A 19,562-nucleotide genomic window follows, 5' to 3' on the forward strand; every position below is an offset into this window, starting at 1 on the left:
TGTGTCACCACGGGTTGCCGGGGAATCTCTGTTCCAAAGCCTGGAGCACCTCCTCACCCTCCTTCAGTGACCTTGGTATCTTCAGGGCTGTTTATTTCCCATTTTCCTCACTCCTCTGTAACAGCAGCTACATTTTTGGGGGGGTTGTTTTGGGTATTTTACCTTTTCTTAAATATGTTATCGCAGAGGTGCTGGCAGTGACGCTGATGGGCTCAGCTTTGGTCAGCAGTGGGTCTGTTTTGGAGCTGGCTTTGACCAGCATGGGGGCAGCAGCTCACAGAAGCCACCTCTGCAGCCCCCTGCTACCAAAACCTTGCCATGTAAACCCAATGCAGGGGAGGTACTGCTAATGTAACACTACGAAGAGCAGGGCCAAAAAGGAAACTTTTCTGGTTTTAGGCTTGATGGGATCCCCTGCGCCAGGGGTCCTCAAACTACGGCCCATGGGCCGGATACGGCCCCCCAGGGTCCTCAATCCGGCCCCCGGTATTTACAGACCCCCCCCGCCAGGGTTTGGGGGGGGGGAAACCAAGCAGCTGCAGATGACTGCCTGCCACTTCATCCGCGCGCCGGCCCCCTGGTTAAAAAGTTTGAGGACCCCTGCCCTGTGCTGTATGGTATTTGCTGAAGCGGGGAGTGTTGTAGAGGCCAGTCTTGTGTTGTGTTTGTGCTGTGTTCAGTACCACAGCATGCTACTATTTTAGTTTTTGATATTACTAGGCCACAAGTAATAATGAAGTAATTACGAAACTTTACAATTAAGAAGGTATTTGCAGCCCCCTAACTGCTAGATTTGACTTGGCCTAAACTGATTTGGCAGTTTTCCTTCAGAAATCATGTAAAGTGTTTAATGACTGTCCAGATTAATAGATGTCTGGTGATTGTGGTGCTTTTTGGTACTAGGGTGGTATCAGGTAAATTAAAAGCTCCTGTTTTCTCTTGATCTGAATTCTGTCTATGATAGGTGTCTCAGAGCACAATAAAGTCTTGTTCAGTGTTTCTTGGTTTGTTTAGATGCAAGAGCAGAAGAAAGATAAACATCACAGGAAAGACATGTGCCTGAACAGGACCATTTAGTTATCAAGCAGATGCACGTATGCTGTGAGGAAGTAGGATTTTTAAGGTTATAAGTAGGGAAAAAAGTAAACCCAAGAGTGGAGGCATCTTGACTAGCCTAGTGGATGAGACCACAAACTCTGGTCAAGTTTGGACCTGTTAAGGAATCCGGTTTAGTCATAAAACATGGACTGGGAAGAGACTTACAAGATCACCAGTAGGCAGAAACTACCGTTCTCACACTTGTGTTCTGCTGCCATGAGTAAGGTGGGCCCATTTACATTGTTGAAGAAGGATATATCAGTTATGGTTAAGCAGCATAGAAGAATCAAAGCTGAGACTTGGTTTAAAAGAGTCTAATTGGCCAGTTAGAAATCCTCATCACAAAACACTAGCTGCATTGCCAATTATGCTCAGACTCATAAGTCAAGGCAAAGTATAACTCTCAGCATTTGCTAAGCTTGCTTTCACCCTGCTGAAAAGCAGTTTTGCTGTCTTACCTTTTGGAAAGCATGCAGTTCTTTAAATCCTAATCAGAACCAGCTAAATATATGTGGGAACTTTTAGGATGTATGAAAGCCTCTGAATTAGAAGCATCAGCAACTGAGGGCTTTTCTGTGTTTGTGGCATGTAAGTTCAGAGGGTAGCAGTAGTGCCAACTCTGTTCATACTGTCTTTGGTACCTTGCCTTTTTCAGAGTGGCAAGAGAGGGCAGCTAGTATCCCAGTGTTTTACCTTAATGTTGAAGCAGCAGGAAGATTGCATTTATTTATTTACTTAATAGCAAGCCAGGTGATAAGGAAAGCTATGTGCCTTGTGCTAAACTAAGGTAGCACAGTGGAGGGTTAGAGGGGTGCTCTGTAGTGTTGTGGTTGAACTGAAGTTCACACTACAGAGTTCCAACCTTTTAAAGATGTAAGAGTAAAAGCAATTTTAGTAGATATGCACTATGAGAATAATCCTCTAAAAGCAGGATCCTTCCATGTACAAGAGGCAGCCTTTCTCGGGTAGCTTTGGCTTTTGTGCACTGCTGCTTCCCATAGAGTTACTCCCGCACTCTCTTCTTTATGTTGATTGTGAAAACTGGGAATAATTATACCTTGGGTTTCAAATACTTTGTGCTTTCAAAAATAACTTTAGGGGAAGAGGTTCCTACCTTGTGAAGCCACACATTTTAAAGTAAATAGGGTAGCTTCTCTGGGTTTTGTTTGGCTGCATTTTTTAATCACTTTTTTTGAGCTTGAAATGGAACTAGACATCTAGCTTTGGGAAGGAATCTTAAAAGGATTTTGGTTTTAAAACATTCTGCTGATCTAAGTCTTCTTGTTGAAGGACACGAAGGAAGAGTGTGTGTTCTGTTTTTTCTATATTTTTTCACATGCTCACTGACACTTACCTTTCTTTTACTTGGAAAACTTATATCCATATCTGGACTGTTGAATATGCATTCTTATGCAGACCGAAGTAAGACTGCTTAGTAGGCACTTCATCTCATTTGAAAAATCACAGTGTTCATAGTATATAAAGATGGAACTAGGGAGGCAGGTTAGAAAGTTTGGGCTGAAGTTATATTGCATTACTTCTATTGATTGCTAGACAGAGTAAAGTCTAGGTTGTACAGAAAAGTTTTGCTACTTAACTCTGGACGGATATTTTATTTTGATATAAGAAAAATAAGTTCCTGTTCTGTAAAGTGGGCATCTAGGTAAAGGAAGAGAAAACCAGTTAGTGCTCATACTGGTGACTAGGCTTGTGGAGTCAGTGCAATGTTTATTAGATATCGGAACAGACACATGACATAGTGTCAGCTCTCCAAGGCCATAGAAAATGTGGTTTTGCTTGTTCCTGTTTGACATGGGGTGTTTGCAACAGAAATTGTTGCACAGAAAAACATCTTCTATGCAGGGTCTATTTAAGCAATTATATGGATGTAGCAGCATCGGTTTAAAGTCAACCTCTTGCATTGCACTGAAACACCACTTTAAAAACTATTATTATAACACAATTAGGGTGTGTGCAAGGGTCACTTAATGTTCCTTTCATTCTTCTTAAATCATGACCTTACCTTGCTTTTTGCATTCTTTGTGTGAGCACCTTAGTGTGCTGCACATGTTGTACCATGGAAGTGAAACAGGACTCCGTGGGCTTGAAGCTGACTCTAAGCTTAAAGTATTTCACTGAATTGGGGTCACAAAGCATGTGCCTTGATTCTGTGATACTGTATGCTAGCTGTAGATGACTTGTAGGAGGTAAACTACTGCCTTCTCTGCTGTCGTGTAGGTTAATGTCTGGTGTTCGTGACTCACTGTTACCAAATCTCTTGATGGTATCTCAGACTTATGATATTTAATGCTGCTTCTGCTTTTTGTTAAGCCCCAGGTTTTGGAATTGTGTTCATGTTAAAGAAAAACAGAAATTTTCAGTTACAGGGAAAAAGCTTGAAAAAAACCCCTTGGGCATGAGTGAAAAACTTCAAAACTTTGAAGAGGAACAGGCCTTTCACAGAGAATGAATGAAACCCTTTATTCTTAAGCAAAGCTTATAACTTGTTGAAGACCACATTAGTGGTTTTTTTCATACACAGATTGGCAGCTGTTGCAAGTACTTTGATTTAGCTTTTATTCCTGACTGATTTATAGTTGCAGCCAAATAACTTCCAACAACATTAAGCTAATTATGTTATATTTTGGGTTTGTGTATTTTTTTTCTTCCTCCTAGGGTCTAGTTTCAAATCTAACTCTTGATGAAGATACACTTGTTGAATGGGAAATCTATCCTCTAGACATAGATGGAGCAGTGAACCATGACATTAATGGCCACCTTGATCAACCAAGGAGATCTGTTGAATGGGAAATCTATCCTCTATACATAGATGGAGCAATGAACCATGACATTAATGGCCACCTTGATCAACCAAGGAGATCTATTGGCAATCCACTTAGTTATGAAGCACCTACTTTTTACACCGGTAGACTTTCAATTCCTGGAGGGATTCCAGACTTGCCTCAAGACACCTACGTCAAGTTTCCTGGCTGGACAAAGGTACAACTTTTTGCTGTGAAAACTTGGAAGTCCATTCAGAAAGCTACTGAAAGTCCACCTCTCTTGGATAGGTAGAAGTTGGTTGTACTGGTGGGGTGTCTAAAATATATTTAAACGATTAGGAAATGGATTCCTTGCTTTAAGCAAATCTTAGAGATAAACTATTAAGAGAAGGGAAACATATTCAAAAGATCATGGTATTGGTCTAGAAAGTAGAGTATCACAAAAAAAAAAAAAAAAGCCAAACTAGTTTTTCAACAGTGAGAAAGATGAGCTATCAGGCTATTTAGAAATGCTGCATTTAATTCTGGGGAGGTTTTGTCTTGATGTGGAGCAGAAACAGCTTTTTGGAGGGAGGGAGTGAATACATGTCTTGAGATAAAACAGGTTTTTATTCTGGAGAAAGTGAGGTGCTACAGTACACTTTCCTGGTTATATTAATTGATTAAAAGTGACTAAGAACATATTTGTGGTGCTGTGTGAGGAACAACAGATCCTGTTACAAAGCATAGAGAGCACTGGACACAACTGCTGGTGTTGTGCCCATAGGTAATTAATCCAATGCATGGAAGATATTACTGCTTGTCTTCTGGAAGTTACCTGTAACCAGACTGAACAGATCAGAGAGCACTGCCATGGAAGCTTGTGGGCAGGTCTCTTAATGGATACTTATCATAGAGCTGAAGCATAGGTAGAGCAGCAAAGAGTGTGTTTTCACAGTGCCGTGTTTGAAACTGCTAGCATGCAGGATGGGTAAGGACCAGCTCAACTAGCTGGTGGGAGGCACAGAGAGCAGAATGTGTGCACTGAAGTACCACTCCTCTTGGAGGCCTAAGCATTTAAGTCCAGGCTTCAGGGAAGTGCCTGTGATAGTCTTAGGTAGCAAAATTATTTCTTTCTGAAATAATTAATTTACTGCCATTAAAAGAGAGTATGAGAAGGAGTTGCTGGTTATCCATCTACAGTATTGTAGTGGTTAAAGCACTTCCCAATATGCAGGACTGTGATTCATTGCAGGCACTTTGCGTTGCTGGCACTGAGCTTGGATGAGGAAGTCTAACTTAGCCCCTGTTCCTGTATATGTGCGTGTCTTACACAATCACTGAATAAAACCCAAAAATAGCTCTTTGCACAGAAACTGGAATCTGAGACTTTTGCAGTAAAGTCTGTGACCCCATGAATCACCAGTCTTCTTAAGGAAGCAAGGTGATCATACCTGCCTGTTGGCAAACTCATCTGTGAAATGATAAATGACTTCTAAGAATTCTTACGTGTTGGTGGAAGTCTTTTCTTCTGATCTATAGAAGCCTCTGTTTTACGTAGTTTGTATACCCTCTAATGCAGTCGTGGTGAAATGATCCCAGTGAACTGTAAGTAGGACTATTGAATTGATCCTTCAAGCTTTATATGGATTGGACCAAAGTTTTAAATACAATACATAGGAGTAATAAGATTGAGGTGATACAGGGTGTGGAAACAGAGACTTCCAAATAACTTTACAAATGAGCAAATGCCTTTAAGGCAGAGGGTTTTAAGGGTGTAAATTCCACTTGGGTCCCGCTGTATCTGGGCCTCAAGTTCCTTGAGTGACACTGCATAAATTGCTGATGTCAAGATGTAGAGAGGGACTCTTAATAGGGGTTTAAATTCACCTATTTGAGTAATTGGAAAACCAGGGAAACAACATTTTCCAAGAAAACACAATGGTTCTAATGATAGTCCTGCCTTTGCATATTAAGGCAAGGAATATGGTGTGCTGGACAGCCTGAAGGGAGGGTGCAGCATTAACAGTCGTGACCTATGTAGTAGCTTGTTTGCCTTTAGTGGTTTTTAAATCCTTCACTATTAATAAAACTTCCTTCACCCTCACTTGAGGAAGCATGATGCCCTTAACCATACAATGCCCCTGCATGTATGGTTAGATTTATTGGACTTTGGTTGGGTTTTTTGCTTCAGAGGAGAGGATTTGGAGTCAGGGCTGGTCTTGCTTTCAGTGGAATCATGGGTTTGTAGTTGCAGACCCTGCCAAAGGAAATCTTGTTACTGAAGATAGGGATCCCCCCTCCTTTATTTTGTCTAGGGCATATTTGTTGATAGTGTGTATAGTGTCATGATTTGTTGGTTCCAGGCATATAAACTCCTAAGTGCGTAGTCTTTAGAAACTTCAATTTTAATAACGACAGTTTGGAATTGAGAAATTAAGTTTATAGCTTTACCGGAAAAATAAGTTACAACCAGTGACTGATTAAGATCAGGAGCAGAGACCTGTCTGATCACTCCTCCTGCAGTAGAACCCTAATGCAGTTGATTCCTACGGTAAACTCCTACTTCCCACAGAGTTACAGCCAAACTCTATAGTAGGTAGGCTGCTGTCTTAGTGGGTACACTCACTAATTCATCTTGTGTGGGGAGTTTGTATTAATGCAGTGTTTTCTTCTAAAACTACTACAGAAGCAAACTAGTGAGCATGCAGAAATTGCTCTTTTCTTGCCTTTTAATACAGCAAAAACAAGCCACAAAGCAAGATAAACTTGATTAAAAAGAAGAAAAAAAAAGTTTGAGGTCAAAGCTTATTAACACCTTGGCAGAGCTGTGCAAGATAGGATCTCATACCACGGAAGTAGATACAGAGCTGAAATAATAACTCACCTGCATTTGCAAATGCACCAACTCCTTATAAAATTTATCTTGTGAGTGTTTCATAAAATTGTTTCATAAATACTTGAAAAAGAAAGCATAAGAAAAATATATCTAAACCAGGTTGAATAGCAGTACTCACTATATTACAATTGTGCTTCAGTAAATGCTTTAAAATCATTATACTAATTTCAGCTATCCTAGACAATTTTAGAAATCACTCAGTGCAGTAAAAGTCATTACTTTCCACTGATTCAGACTATTTTATTATTTTTATCAGTGTACATCACTTAGTTTTTAATCTCTATATTCTGATTACCAAAAGCAAAAACACAGACACAGTTATCTGTTCCCATCCCTTTTCATGTTCACTGAACTCGTCTGACATGGTGACAGGATGCTTAGGAGGAGCAAAAGCAAATTATTTGTCCAAAACAGCTGTGTCTCTCCCCTTCTGCCTCGCTTAATGAGCCAAACTTCAGCTCAAATCAGTAGGAGTCTATTTACAGTTTTATTAAACATTCTGCAGGTCACCAGTTTGTAGACTTCTGGAAAAATCTGCATTTGTGTCACTCCAGCGTGTGTATTTTGTGGTGTACAAATGACTCTTGACTTTCTTCTTTTTCCCCTTGCCAATTTTGTTTTATCTTTTGAACTTAAGGTATTTATAATGTTAGAACAGTATTTTGAAATACAGGTTCTGGCCACCTTCACTATAAAAAGTAATTTAAAGTGTTTATATGCCAATATATATATATATATATATATACACATATATAACCACAATTTCATTGAACTTAAATTAATGCTAGCAGACCCCCAAAGATTTTAATGGTCGTAGGTAACTACAACAAAATACTCGGTTGCAGTGTGATTTCATAAGTTCTTTTCTTGACTAAGTGCTTACAAGTATAATATACATCTGAATTTCATGTGTTTAGGAAAGCTATATCTTTTTAATGAAATCATGCAAGAGGAAGGGAGTACCAAGGTAGTGTAGTCTTATATTTGTACAGAGAGCCACAACAGAATTAGGATCTGCTTTTTTCTTTTGTGAGTTCAGTCTCCTTTTAACAATCAGCTTCATGCAAATACAATTTTCAGGTTTGCTTTGGTCTTAAACTTGGTGCAAAATTCAGTGCCAGGAACCTGCAATTCTGATTTCCTAGGTGTTGTCATATTTGGAATTCCTGCAGTATTTGACCACTCTTTAAATATTAAAATGGCTTTAACTCATCAGGGAATTTAGATTCTTTTGACTGTCTTTAGCATTTTCTTGAACAGATTTCTCTATCCTTGTGTTGTATCAAACTGAAAAATGGAGGAAATTCAGTTACTATGTAAAGAGTGTTATGCTTAAAGCTGTCTTGTAATTTGTCAAATTATTAAAATGTTGTGTTTTTTTCTTCTCTTTCTTAACAGGGGCAAATTTGGATCAATGGCTTTAATCTTGGTCGCTACTGGCCGGCCCGTGGTCCTCAGTTGACCCTTTTTGTTCCAAGGAATATACTTTTTTCATCGGTGCCAAACAACATAACAGTGTTGGAGCTGGAGCATTCTCCTTGCAGCACTCAGGCGTGTGAGATAGAATTTGTAGACAAGCCTAATATCAATGCAACCACACAGTATGAAAGTTACGACCCACATCTGTTTGTTAGAGACATATGGCTGAACCATCTATAATGATTTGAGTATTTTCTTATCTTCCCCCTACTTTGCTTCCCTTTCCCAAACCATAGTTCACTTTTTTAAAGACCTAAGTGTTAGTAAGTGAATTGTTTAGCTGAGGCAACTTTTTAAAATCTTCAAAGACTTTTTTTTTTTTTTAAAAAAAAAAATCTCCCAGAGGTAAATACTGAAATTCTCTTAAAGAAAAGCTGTAACTTTAGTATTTACCTTGGACTGTGAAATTGAACTCAACTAGAAGATAATATTTGTCTCAGCCTAGTAGAAATTAGTCCTTGTATGCTGTTTACATTACAGGAACCCTCTTAGACTTTTTTTTTACCATGTTTTGCAACTGGAGAGGAGCTTACAAAAGAGGTGCACGGTCCTGCTAGCATGCTGGTTTTATTCATGTGGACTGGCAGGTCAGAGCTGCCAACAGACCAGACAATTTCAGCTGATTTTATCACCTGGTTAGTATCAATATCATTTTAGTCTGAACAGGCTTTCATTGAGCAGACCTCATATCTTTTTTTCATGTTTATGCAAGTAACCTTGGAAAAATTTAAGTTGGTTTCTTATGGGAACAGTGAGAAGAACCGTGGAAGAGAACACTTAAATGCAAGCTGGTCCAAACAGCAGTAACATGGAGAGGGACTTTCTAGCCTCCATCTGTTCCCTCTTGGAAAGCCTGTTTACTGCTTTCCTTCTGCTATCTCCAAAGTCTTAAAGTCAATTGATAAGTAAAAGGACATACGCAGAATTTAGGCTGTTTTGGTTGGACCATAGCCTCCAATTAACTTCCTGCAGAATGTAGCTTAAAATGAGACATTTTAACCTTAATGTATTCTTTTTCTCCTGGTAGGTTTTTTTGGTGGGTTTTTTTTTTGTTTCCCCCTAATGGGCCTGGAGTATCTTTTTTTCATGGGCCAGCACCCTGGATGTGGAGGGCTTTAAGTTAAAGAATTCTTATTCTGTTTTACTCATTAATCCACATCTTCTGTTTGTTCAAGTAAACTGATGATCTTTGTAAGCGCCTGATTTGCAAAAATGCACAATTTCTGTTACTCAAGTTGAATGTCTACACCAAACAGAATCTTCTTTCCAATTCTTATGGTTTTGATGTCAGTCATGCAAACTCCTTGGTGAGATTTGAACAACACAAGATTAAGACGATGGAATCAATTATTTTCATAATCTGTGGTTTGTTCCTTTGATTTGTATTTGACATTATTAAAATGGTTCTTTAGATACGAAATCTTTTCTCTGTTTGCTTGAGAAGGAAAAATGAGAGGAGGAAGTTATGGGCAGATAACAGTATTAAGAGAGAAATGGGATTGTAAAGTCTCTGCAGACAAAGTTATTCTTGTTGATTTCTTATTTGTTTCTGTGTTATGAAGAGGCTGTAATGGGCTGTGTGGACCCCAGAGGTGCCACCCTTTTCTGAGATGGCCAATGCCAAAACCTGCCTATTTCTTCTCAGCTGGTGAGGATGATACTGTCACTTGAGGAAAGTGCGAAAAGGAGCACTGCTTACTTGAGTATCTACATCTCTGCTATGTGTTTGACAGGTTTGATTGGGTTTTGAACCAGACATGTGTACTTCGCCTGAGCCAGAGAGCTTCTCTTAAATTCTCACCCCAAATGCAAAGTCTAATGGCTGTGTGCTGTGTGTTCAGTACCAGACACACTTCATTCTTGGAATAATGTGGTCTGCTCTAACCCAAGATATTTTTTTTTTGTGGCACCGTCCCTATGCAGACACCAGAACGTGTTCCAAGCAGTTTATTATGAAGTATTATTTACCTCAGAGCCAGGTCTTGGAAGTAAAGAATCAAACAGAATTAGTTTCATACCAGTTGTGGGGTTTGTGGCTTGAAGTGTGCAGAGTAAAAGTACTATTTAGATATTACTCCTACAACAGTTCAGTGCTTTTAACAGCCAAGAGTATTTTTATTTTCCTGGCAGTTAGTGCTGTGAGGGGAATGGAACGCCTGGCTCTCATTCTAACTTTGTTTTGTTTTACAGTGTGCTTGTGAAAATGTAGTGTAATACATGAGATTTCACTTCTTACCATAATTCTCTATCATATTACAAGCAGAAAGGTTTTCCCATTGAGGATTGCAAACATGCATCTGGTTAGATACAAGAATAAGAACAACAAATATGGGGAAAAATGGGCTTAAAGTTTTTCAAGTAGGGCTCTTAAATAGCTTCATTAACACACCTGCCTACTTACTGCTTTCAGTGAAGTTATCTCTTGTCTACAGAAAGGAACTGAAAGTTGGGGCCCTGATTCCTAATCCCGATTTACCTACATGAAAACGCTGCTGGAGGTTGCCAAGCAGTGTGGTATGTATTTGAGTGTGCAGAAGGGAGGTCTCTGTGACAAGGAGCCTTCAGAGTACAGCACTACCAAGAAGAACCTGTTGTCATTTGCTGCTGCTTTACCCAAGGATGTGTCTGTAGGTGCTGTAGCAGAGTGTTCTGCCCTGCCCATGCCACACACTGGGTCACTGCGCCCACACCGCTGCTGCTACTGCATGGCTGGGACTTATCCTAGGTTTCCTAGCCTTGGCATACAGTCCTGCTAGGACTGAGTATGTCATACAAAATGGGGCAGCATGGCATTTACTCCTTTGCAGTCTCAAGCACATCAGTTACTTTAATCTATCCTCAAATGCAGTTCTGTCAGCTGTGTCCAGGGGTAGAAATGAAATCTGAATGAAACCTTCTGACTGAGGGCAGATGCATAGAAGAGGGGCTGTGAGGAGTCAGCTGGCTCACCTTGACGCAGTGGTCAACGCACTGGTGGGTCTAGCTTCAATTTGAAGGGCATAGTGTGAAAACATTGTCAGACCCCTAGCTAGTATGTGTGGTGTAGTTGTGTGATCTGTTCCAGATGCTGAAGCTCAGTGGGATGGGCTGTCTGGCGTAGCCAGTTCCCTCCTGAAGGCATGGCAAGAGGGAACGTTCCCAATGCTAACGTTGTGGCTCCTCAGATCCTCCCTGCTGCCTGTCCTTGGGAATTTGCAAGTGCTTTGCTGGCACAGCAGCTGAATATTGGGCACAATGTTCTCTGATTTCAGCAGGCCAGTGCAAACCTGGATTTAGTCAGTCAGTTTTAGAAGTGTAGATTTCACATTGGTCCTATATGGAAGGTGGGTGCGATTTTTGAAGTTCTGTAAGGAGCTGCCATTTGAAATCTGCCTGTAGAGTATAGCTGTAGGGGCTCAGCTTAGCACAGGTATTTTTTCCAGCCCTGGAGTGGGGTTTGTAAGCTTAGACTGTAATCCTGCCTGTGCGTGAATGAAGGCCTTTAAATGTGATTACCTGGGATGAATGAGCAAGTAGTGCACACTATTCACCAGTTTCATGTTCACCTATATAGTTGAATTTTCTTTTTTAACTTGCGTACAAGAATACTCTTTCTCCTATATTCATATAATAACTGTCTTCCTAAGCGTTGAATGAAACTTCATGGTTCCTGAATCAATCACAGGGTTGAGACTTGACCTTGTCCATACCTCTTTAGACTCTCCCTGCCCTTTGTAATTCTGTGCAGGCAGCTCTCCTTGTCTTCCTGCTCTCCCATCTCTTTGGGGGCTCCACAGTGTCTAGTTTTCTTTTGCAATTTTTTAATTAAATACTAATTTGTTTGCACAGTTGGAATATTTACAGGAGTATGACTCTAGAAATAATTCTCCTGACGGGACAGCAAACACTATCTACCTGACAGATACGTGCCAGGTGTTCAGAAATGGCAATTACAGAAGTAGAATCCTGTGTTTAACAGTGTGCTGTGAAGGACGTGATACTGTATTGTCCAGGCTGAGAAGGCAATCTGTTAACAAATCTCTTTAAGTTTGGATTGCAAGGGGAAGGAATCTACTCTCTTCGGATGGACTTGGTCACTTTGATATAATTAGATGGCTGACTAAACTATTGTAGTCTCCTTGTGTTCTCATTTTGGATGTATTCAAATCACTGGGGGCAACAGCATCTCTGTATGTGTAAAATGGATATTCTGACGCTTTTCCTAGGATGCTCTCCCTGGAAATCCATCCATATTTGAGCAAATAGCTCACAGTGTTGACAGATCCTAATCTGAGCCTCTGCCAGCAGCTTGGTTATTTACTGGCTGTTGTCTCTGTACCAGAAGGAAGCTGCTTGAGAATGGTTTTTCTGTTACATGTCTTTGCAATCACTCATCTTCTTCCCCATTTTGCTTGCAAATGCTTCCTAAAACAACAGCTGATTGATGTGCAGTCCCTACATTTTCTTTTTAATCTGTTGTATTTTTTCAAGACTGCAAACACCATTTTAACAGATAATACAAGACGAAAGGTTTGAGATGATCTAGCCCTATGCCTCTCTACCCTAAGCCAACGATATCTGTATTTGAAGTATTTCCAGTGTGTTTGTTTAAACTGTTCTTCAAAATTTCTTGTGATGGGGATTCCAGCCTTCCCTAGGCAAGCTATTCTAGTGTTTGCTGTTAGGAAACTTGTCAACAGCTGGCTGAAGTCTTCATTGCTGTATGTAAGCCAGTTACCACTTTTACTGTCCATAGCCAGCACAAAGTATGTCTTAGTGCTCTGAGACTGGTTTGTGCTCTCTCTGTTATATTCTTACCTCCCTGGTGGTTTACAGAAATCTTAAGAGGTTCAGAGCAACATACAGAGGACTCGACAAGGATGTGAAAGGGTGACCACGTCCTGAATGATCTGGTCTAGGTGCTACGGCAGGTTTTTTTTTTAAAGAAGTGACAGAATTGCAAGAAAGCTGTCTTGCAGGCCAGGACTTGAAAGCGTGGTAGCCAGCCTTGAGGTGCTGGCTGGAAGATCACGTGACAAAAGGAACTGGAAGCTACAGAAAAATGTGGTCTGCTTTAATGGTTCTCCTTCAGTGATAAGGCAAAAAACTGGTCAGGAAGAGATGATCTTGGGACTTGATGCAAAGAGCTGAATAGAAAAATGCTGGGAAAAGATGACACGGGGATCTTTGTGGTTTTGCTGAATAAACTGTGTATGTTTAAAAATCTTTTTAGAAGGTAATTTCTGTTGCTTGTTATGTTATAAAAGATGGGAGTAATGAACCAGAGTCCCAGCTTTGGGGGAACTCTTGAAAGCATGTGTTCCCTACAAGAGATTTCACAGAATCAGTGCTTGTTTCAGGCCCTCGGTAATACGGTCCCCTTTATGTAGGATATGTGATCTTTGTGGCCAAGGAACTGGGGGTGTACTTAAAAATTCTTGGTTTGGGCTTTAGTGCACATATTTAGCTCCTGTTCCTCAGGAGCCAAGTATATACATAGGACTCCAAAGTCAGGGTCTTAGGAAGGTCCCGCTTTTAACTCTGTAGTGTTGTAATGGGAAGCACAGTCTTGCTAATGAAACTCCCCCCAGCACACATTCATAGCACACTGTGCAAACATCATGGTAAGGTTGCTGTCTTGCCCTTTGGCAATGTGCTTACAGCTGCATGATCAAAATTTAGCCTTTTAAATTTTTTTTTTGATAGGCAAGGGTTGGAAAAAAAGACTCCTTAATGGAACTGGGAATTGAGTTTGAAACTCCAGCGGAAAGGGTCTTAATGTTAAGTAGAGTGGATCTGTGGAATACTGGTGCAAATCTAGTAGGGAAATGCAGCCAATATTTGCAGTTTGAAAGGATTTTTCTGTAAAGTTTCCTTATTCATTGAAAGTGTATGCACTATGCCAATACTAACTGAGCATTTTCAGTGTTGTCTGTGGTTGCGGGCCAGAGCACAGATCTGAGCACAGTGTGGGGAAATTGAGGGTCATCCCTCTAATGCTATAGCTAAGAAATTCTTCTCTCTTTCCTGTTTCATTCTTCCTTAAGTCTTGCTGGTTCTTCCTCTTACACTAGGCAAGTCTTATGTGTAGAGAAACTAAAAACATTTCCTTCAGTCTGTCTGACTGAAGAGTTAATCTCCACCCCTTCATCCAACCAGTGTTAAGTTTGCAAGCTGGATGAAGATGCCTTTGCTTTCAGCTTGCTTATGCCTTTCTCCTTTCTTCCAAATCCCACTCAGAGAGGTTCCTTTTCACAAGTCCCTCAAATTTTGGTCAGGTGCACAGAGTGACACTAGATTTCTAGTCTAAACTGAAGCATCCCCTCGCTGTGGACCTTGGCAACAGCACTCTCCAAAGCACTTGCCTTGAGACAAGGTAAATGGCTGCATGTTCTGTGTGCCAGCTGCAGGATCTGGACATGTTCCTGCGCTACAGGTGAAGGGGCCTTCTGCAGCATAGGTAGAATTGTTGAGGAGGAGGAAAAGAAACTGATAGCTTACTATTAACCTTCCTCATGCCCTGTCTGTTGCTGAGGTTTAGACTGTAACCTTTCTCTTGTTTACCAAAAATGTCAGTCACTGTTTTCACTGCAGGCACATAAGGGATAAGAAAGAAACTGCAGAAGAAAATTTGCACTCCTTGCTTGCCTCTTTCATGTTAAACCTTATTTCTGGATGTTGAAATATTCTGCTGTACCAGTGAGGCTTCCTGGAAGACTTCAGGCTCTGAGGGGTGGATCTGGATACTGCGCACACTCTACATACTTTCTTGCAAGCTTTTCGACTTGCCGCCGCGGATGTGGTTTCTACTGATCATGAATAGGTGGATCCGGTGTGCTGAAGAACCTGAGAATCTAGTACTGAACTCACAGGTTAGCATGGTTTCCTGCAAAATTTTGTCAAAGTAGTGACTTCTGCTACCACGCATTCCTATGGTTCTTTGATCCAGAGCAGTTTCTACTTCAAAAGCCAAAGTTAAAACAATGTGAGTCTTTTGACTACAGCCAAGCATAGACACTTGCAGATGTGACTTCATAAAGTTCTGCATCCACCTAGCTTGTGTTGAAATAGAAGAAATTTGCCGCTGGTTGGTATCTACTGAAGTAGCTCTTTTTTTACTTTTTCAAGTCTAACCTCTCAGGTCTGTTGGCATTGACTCAAAGGCTTCGGAGGTGTTGAAGAAAACCTAGAGCTTCTATGGGTTCTTTCTAATTTTGACTGTCTCATACCAAGACAGTTGGTGTTTTAGTATTAGTGAAATTTTGGACTCCTCTTAATGTATTTTATTGGAAAAAAAGGGATACCACCCCAAAGTTAAGCTTGTTTGCCTATCCTGGGAAATAAAGAGAACTTGGACAGAAGTTGCCAGTAGTTCAGATGCAAGAGTAGAAACCAGCTATGCTGAAATTGTCTCAAAAGATGCTTTTTCTCTTTGTAATTCTGAAAAACCCAGCCTGTGCAAAGATACTGAAATGAGATTACAGTAGTAACATACTTGCATGAAGTTTGTTTATCCTGTTCCTGTAGGTACAGTACAAAGGGCTGAAACAGGGGATGTTTAAGCAGTATAGAGATACAAGCAAACAAGAATATTCAGTGTTACAAAATATGATCTGGGTGAGAAGGCTGGTAAAGACAGAGGGGAAAGTATGGTAATGTGTCAGGTAAATAGTGGGTTGTTCGTTGTTTTCTGGGCTTTTTAAAAAAATTTTTCTGTTTTCAAACCCAAGCAGGTTTGCAGTGGAGAGGGGAAAGAAAATTTTCCTTTTGGTACCTCCAGCTACCACCAACCAGCTACAGACTGTGGCCTTACTGGTAAAGGTGAATGATGCTGGGCTCTGTAGTTTTCAGATTTTCATAGCTACAAGAGGAAAACTTTACATGAAAGAAAGGAGGTGAACTGGGGTGAAGATTCAGCTCCCCTGGCTGGATGTGCAGGGGAGGGAAAATATATCCAAATCCTAACAAAAATCTGCCTAGTAGCAGTGCTGTGAGTACCTGTAACTGCTGGTACTTGCTGCCCAACTGCTTATCGTAGTCTTGTCTTCCATTTTATCTTTGTAATTCAACGTAGAAACCATGTTTTTTCTGAGTCCTTGATATGCATCATGTACTTTCAGTTGTTCATAAAATAATAATGCTAGATGATATGTGGTTTAGTTTCACTACGGTTTCTGGTGAGCAGGTACCTTCTTCAGAAATACCACCATGCTGTTGTACTTGTCCTGCAAGGTGATCAAAAGAACGTTCAGGGATCCCACCATTTCTTCTGTCTCTGAGTAATGAGTTTGTGAAGGGTCTGCCCTGGTGGCACAGAACACAAGAATGCTTTTATCTTAGGGGCTGAGGCTCAGGTCATATTATTTGTCTTTGTTTTCTTTTTCTCATTTAATGAAAATGTATTTTTTCATATAAGAATAATGGTACTGAGTTTGACTAAGCTCCATCTAGCCTTGTATCATCTTTTGAAGGCAAGCATATCTGATCATCTCTTTCTGGGTTTAAGCACCTAAAACTCTCAGGTGAAGTATTTTGTTCTTACCAAGTTGAGCTGAAATTTCAGTGCTTTTAAACTCTTTCTAGTAGAAGAGACTCAGCTTTGACTGCAGATTCAGCTGCTCCCTGCTTGCTCACCATGACTTGGTTTGGAAAAAAAACACACCTAAAACTCTAAATCTCTTACTCTGCAGTGCAAACTGTTGTACAGCAGTTGAGATTATTTAAAAGCATCAGCTCTCTTTGAACAATCTTGGCCTGTACTCCACAGCATGTTTTGATTTAGGGGGCTACTTATTGTCAGGCTGTATGCCTTTTGGTGCAAAAATGTGATGGTAGTTTGACTTGGAAAGAATGTTCCTGTTCTTATGAAATACTTAGGTTTTTTCTGCTACCTGTTTTAGTGTGTTCATGCAAATTGGCGAAACCCCCTGCTGATTGCAAGTGTCAAAATGTGAAGTAAATGAGGTAAGCAAGTCTAAAAGGGGTAGGGGTTTTGTTTGCAAACCTTCATGATTCAGGACAATTGCCCATTGCCTGAGAAATGTTAGGAAGAAATTGCTCAAAACCAAAGGCTTGTTTTTAGAGTAATGCATTGCAAAGCTGTTTTCCTCTTCTGTGGAAAGAGATGAAACTTTCTGGGCTGTGAGTAAAAGAGTGTGTATGGTTCGTGATGTCTTGTGACAATGCAAGAAACGTAGCAATGAATACACACATTTTTGTGTCTATAATAATGAATACACAGTTTCATTGTAGTATTTTTTATCTGCAAAGTGCCTTGTTTTAAAGGAGGGCAGTCTTGATTTCTGTGTAGCAGATGCAACAGTTGGATTCGCCAAGATCTCTGACAAAGCTGAAGGCTTTAAAAACGGCTTCTTTTTTTTTTTTTTTTTTTTTTTTAATGGAGAAGGATAAGGGTGCTACAGCCTCTTTTGGGGATATCTGCTCTGGTTGATAGTGGTTGGGCTACTACTACCCAGTTTAAATCTGCAGCCCAATATGGTAAGGAAGCCAGTGCAGACGGTGGAAGCTGTCTACTAAGCTACAGGTAATAAAACATGGGATTTTTCTAAACAGAACCATTGTCTGCGTGAACACTGCTGGGGCCAGTTGTGTTCTGCCCCCATACACCGCAGCCTGTCTGTGTGGGACCCTCTGCATTTTTACTGTCACAAGGGCATGTCTGGCTGATGGGTCTGTACAAGGTCTCATGTACTGGATCCTCAGCCGCTGCTCTTGTTGGAGTACACCCATCTAGCTTGTGCAAGTCACTGCCCATGCAGATATGGCTTTTTCTGTGAAGGATCTCACTGATCTATTTTTTTTTTTTCACTGTTGTGTTGTTTCACTTTTCCTAAAGCAGTAATTTTGCGGTCTTGTGGCTTCAGGTCTAGAAAACATAGCAGATTTTTTTAGGAGGTGTCACCAAAATGAATATTGATACTAGCTACCTATTTGCTCCATTGTTAGCTGTTGAAAAGCTGATACTACCTATTTCTTTAGAAGTGGTTAACGTTTCTAGAGCTTTTTTTACATTTTTTCAGGAACATGGAAGCCTATACATACACAGTGGTTTATGTTGGCATGACAGTTCATAAATTTGGGCAAGTGACCTCTTGAAAATCCAAGCCACCTTCAGTCACATCATATTATGACTGAAGTCTTTATTGTGAATTACCTTACAGAAAAGGTGGGCGTTATTTTTCTGACACAATTAGTAGTTCCCCTGTGTATGTACAAACCTGTTCTTGAAAGTTTAGAGAAAAAAAAAAGTATATATTCTGCAGAACCTTGGATATTTGGTGCTGACCTTGCTTTCTCAGTCTCTGACACAAATTGTTAAGTAACTATCACTTAAGAGGTGCCCTTTCATGAACGCTAATTTGATGTTTTATTGTTTAAATTTTATTTACATAATCCCATTTTGTTAGAGTCTACAAAGTGGTGTAGTTTTTTACACTACAGAAGCAACAAAAGTTCATTTGCAAGGCAAATTCTCATGAGCAAAGTCCGTAGATTTCAAAAAAAAGAAAACAATAAAACCCCCTTTTTCTGTCTGTTAATCTTCCACAGTAACACTCATTACTGAAATTTTGCTTCCAGTGCTAGCTTTTTTCTAAATTCTGGCATATTCCTATGGTTATGTGGGATAAGGTACTGATTGAGCAGTGCAGTGGATTTATTCTGTTAGTTTTAATAAAGACTAGTGTGTTAAACAAGACAAATCCATGAGTTCTTTCTACAATTTTTGTTTACATGAGAACTTTGAAATTATTTCCCCCATCAGAATCAAATTAGTAAGAGTTCAGAGTAGAAGTAATGAAATGTATGTCAATAACATTGAAAAAACTCTGTGCTTACTCTAAAATAGTTTTAATATGAAGTGGAATCATGATGCAAACAATAGCATTGGTTAAAAGGTGTAGATTGTTAGCTAATGCAGCTGCTGCTAAAAATCTATTCTTTCCAGTGTTCAGATTTTCATGGAAGCAACCAAACCATAGAATGGTTTGGGTTGGAAAGGACCTTTTAAAGATCATTTAGTCCAGCCCCCCTGTACTGAGCAGGGACATCTTCATCAAACTGCCTTTTCAAATGCAAAATGTTCTGCCAGTGTAGACACAAGAAGATGGGCATCCTACTTGGGTGACCACTTCGTTGGAGAATGTGAGCTTAAGCTGGAGAGCAAGTTAATAGGTTTACTCCATGTGACTGTGGGAGAGGAGGTTGTGGTGTGCACATTCATGCAAAAAGCCAGAGCAGGAGCAGATGGGAGCCAGCCTCCCCAGGGGGTGGGGGTGGGGGGGGTGTTGGGGTTTCCCTAATATTTCTGAGGAAAGGAAGCGAAT

The 19,562-nt window shown here is 40.3% G+C and overlaps 1 protein-coding gene across 1 annotated transcript in view; it reads left to right on the forward strand.

Annotated features, from left to right (window-relative positions):
* The window catches only part of GLB1 (galactosidase beta 1), a 46,597-nt gene extending 36,939 nt beyond the window's left edge, over positions 1-9,658 (forward strand). Inside the window, exons 15-16 of the mRNA XM_055806888.1 lie at positions 3,775-4,098; positions 8,158-9,658. Of these exons, the coding sequence (XP_055662863.1) occupies positions 3,775-4,098; positions 8,158-8,418 (585 nt within the window). The 3' untranslated portion in view covers positions 8,419-9,658. The remainder of the gene's footprint in view (positions 1-3,774; positions 4,099-8,157) is intronic.
* Positions 9,659-19,562: the final 9,904 nt, after the last annotated feature.

Source organism: Falco peregrinus, chromosome 5 (genome assembly GCF_023634155.1).
Source record: "Falco peregrinus isolate bFalPer1 chromosome 5, bFalPer1.pri, whole genome shotgun sequence".
Classification (NCBI taxonomy): Eukaryota; Metazoa; Chordata; class Aves; order Falconiformes; family Falconidae; genus Falco; species Falco peregrinus.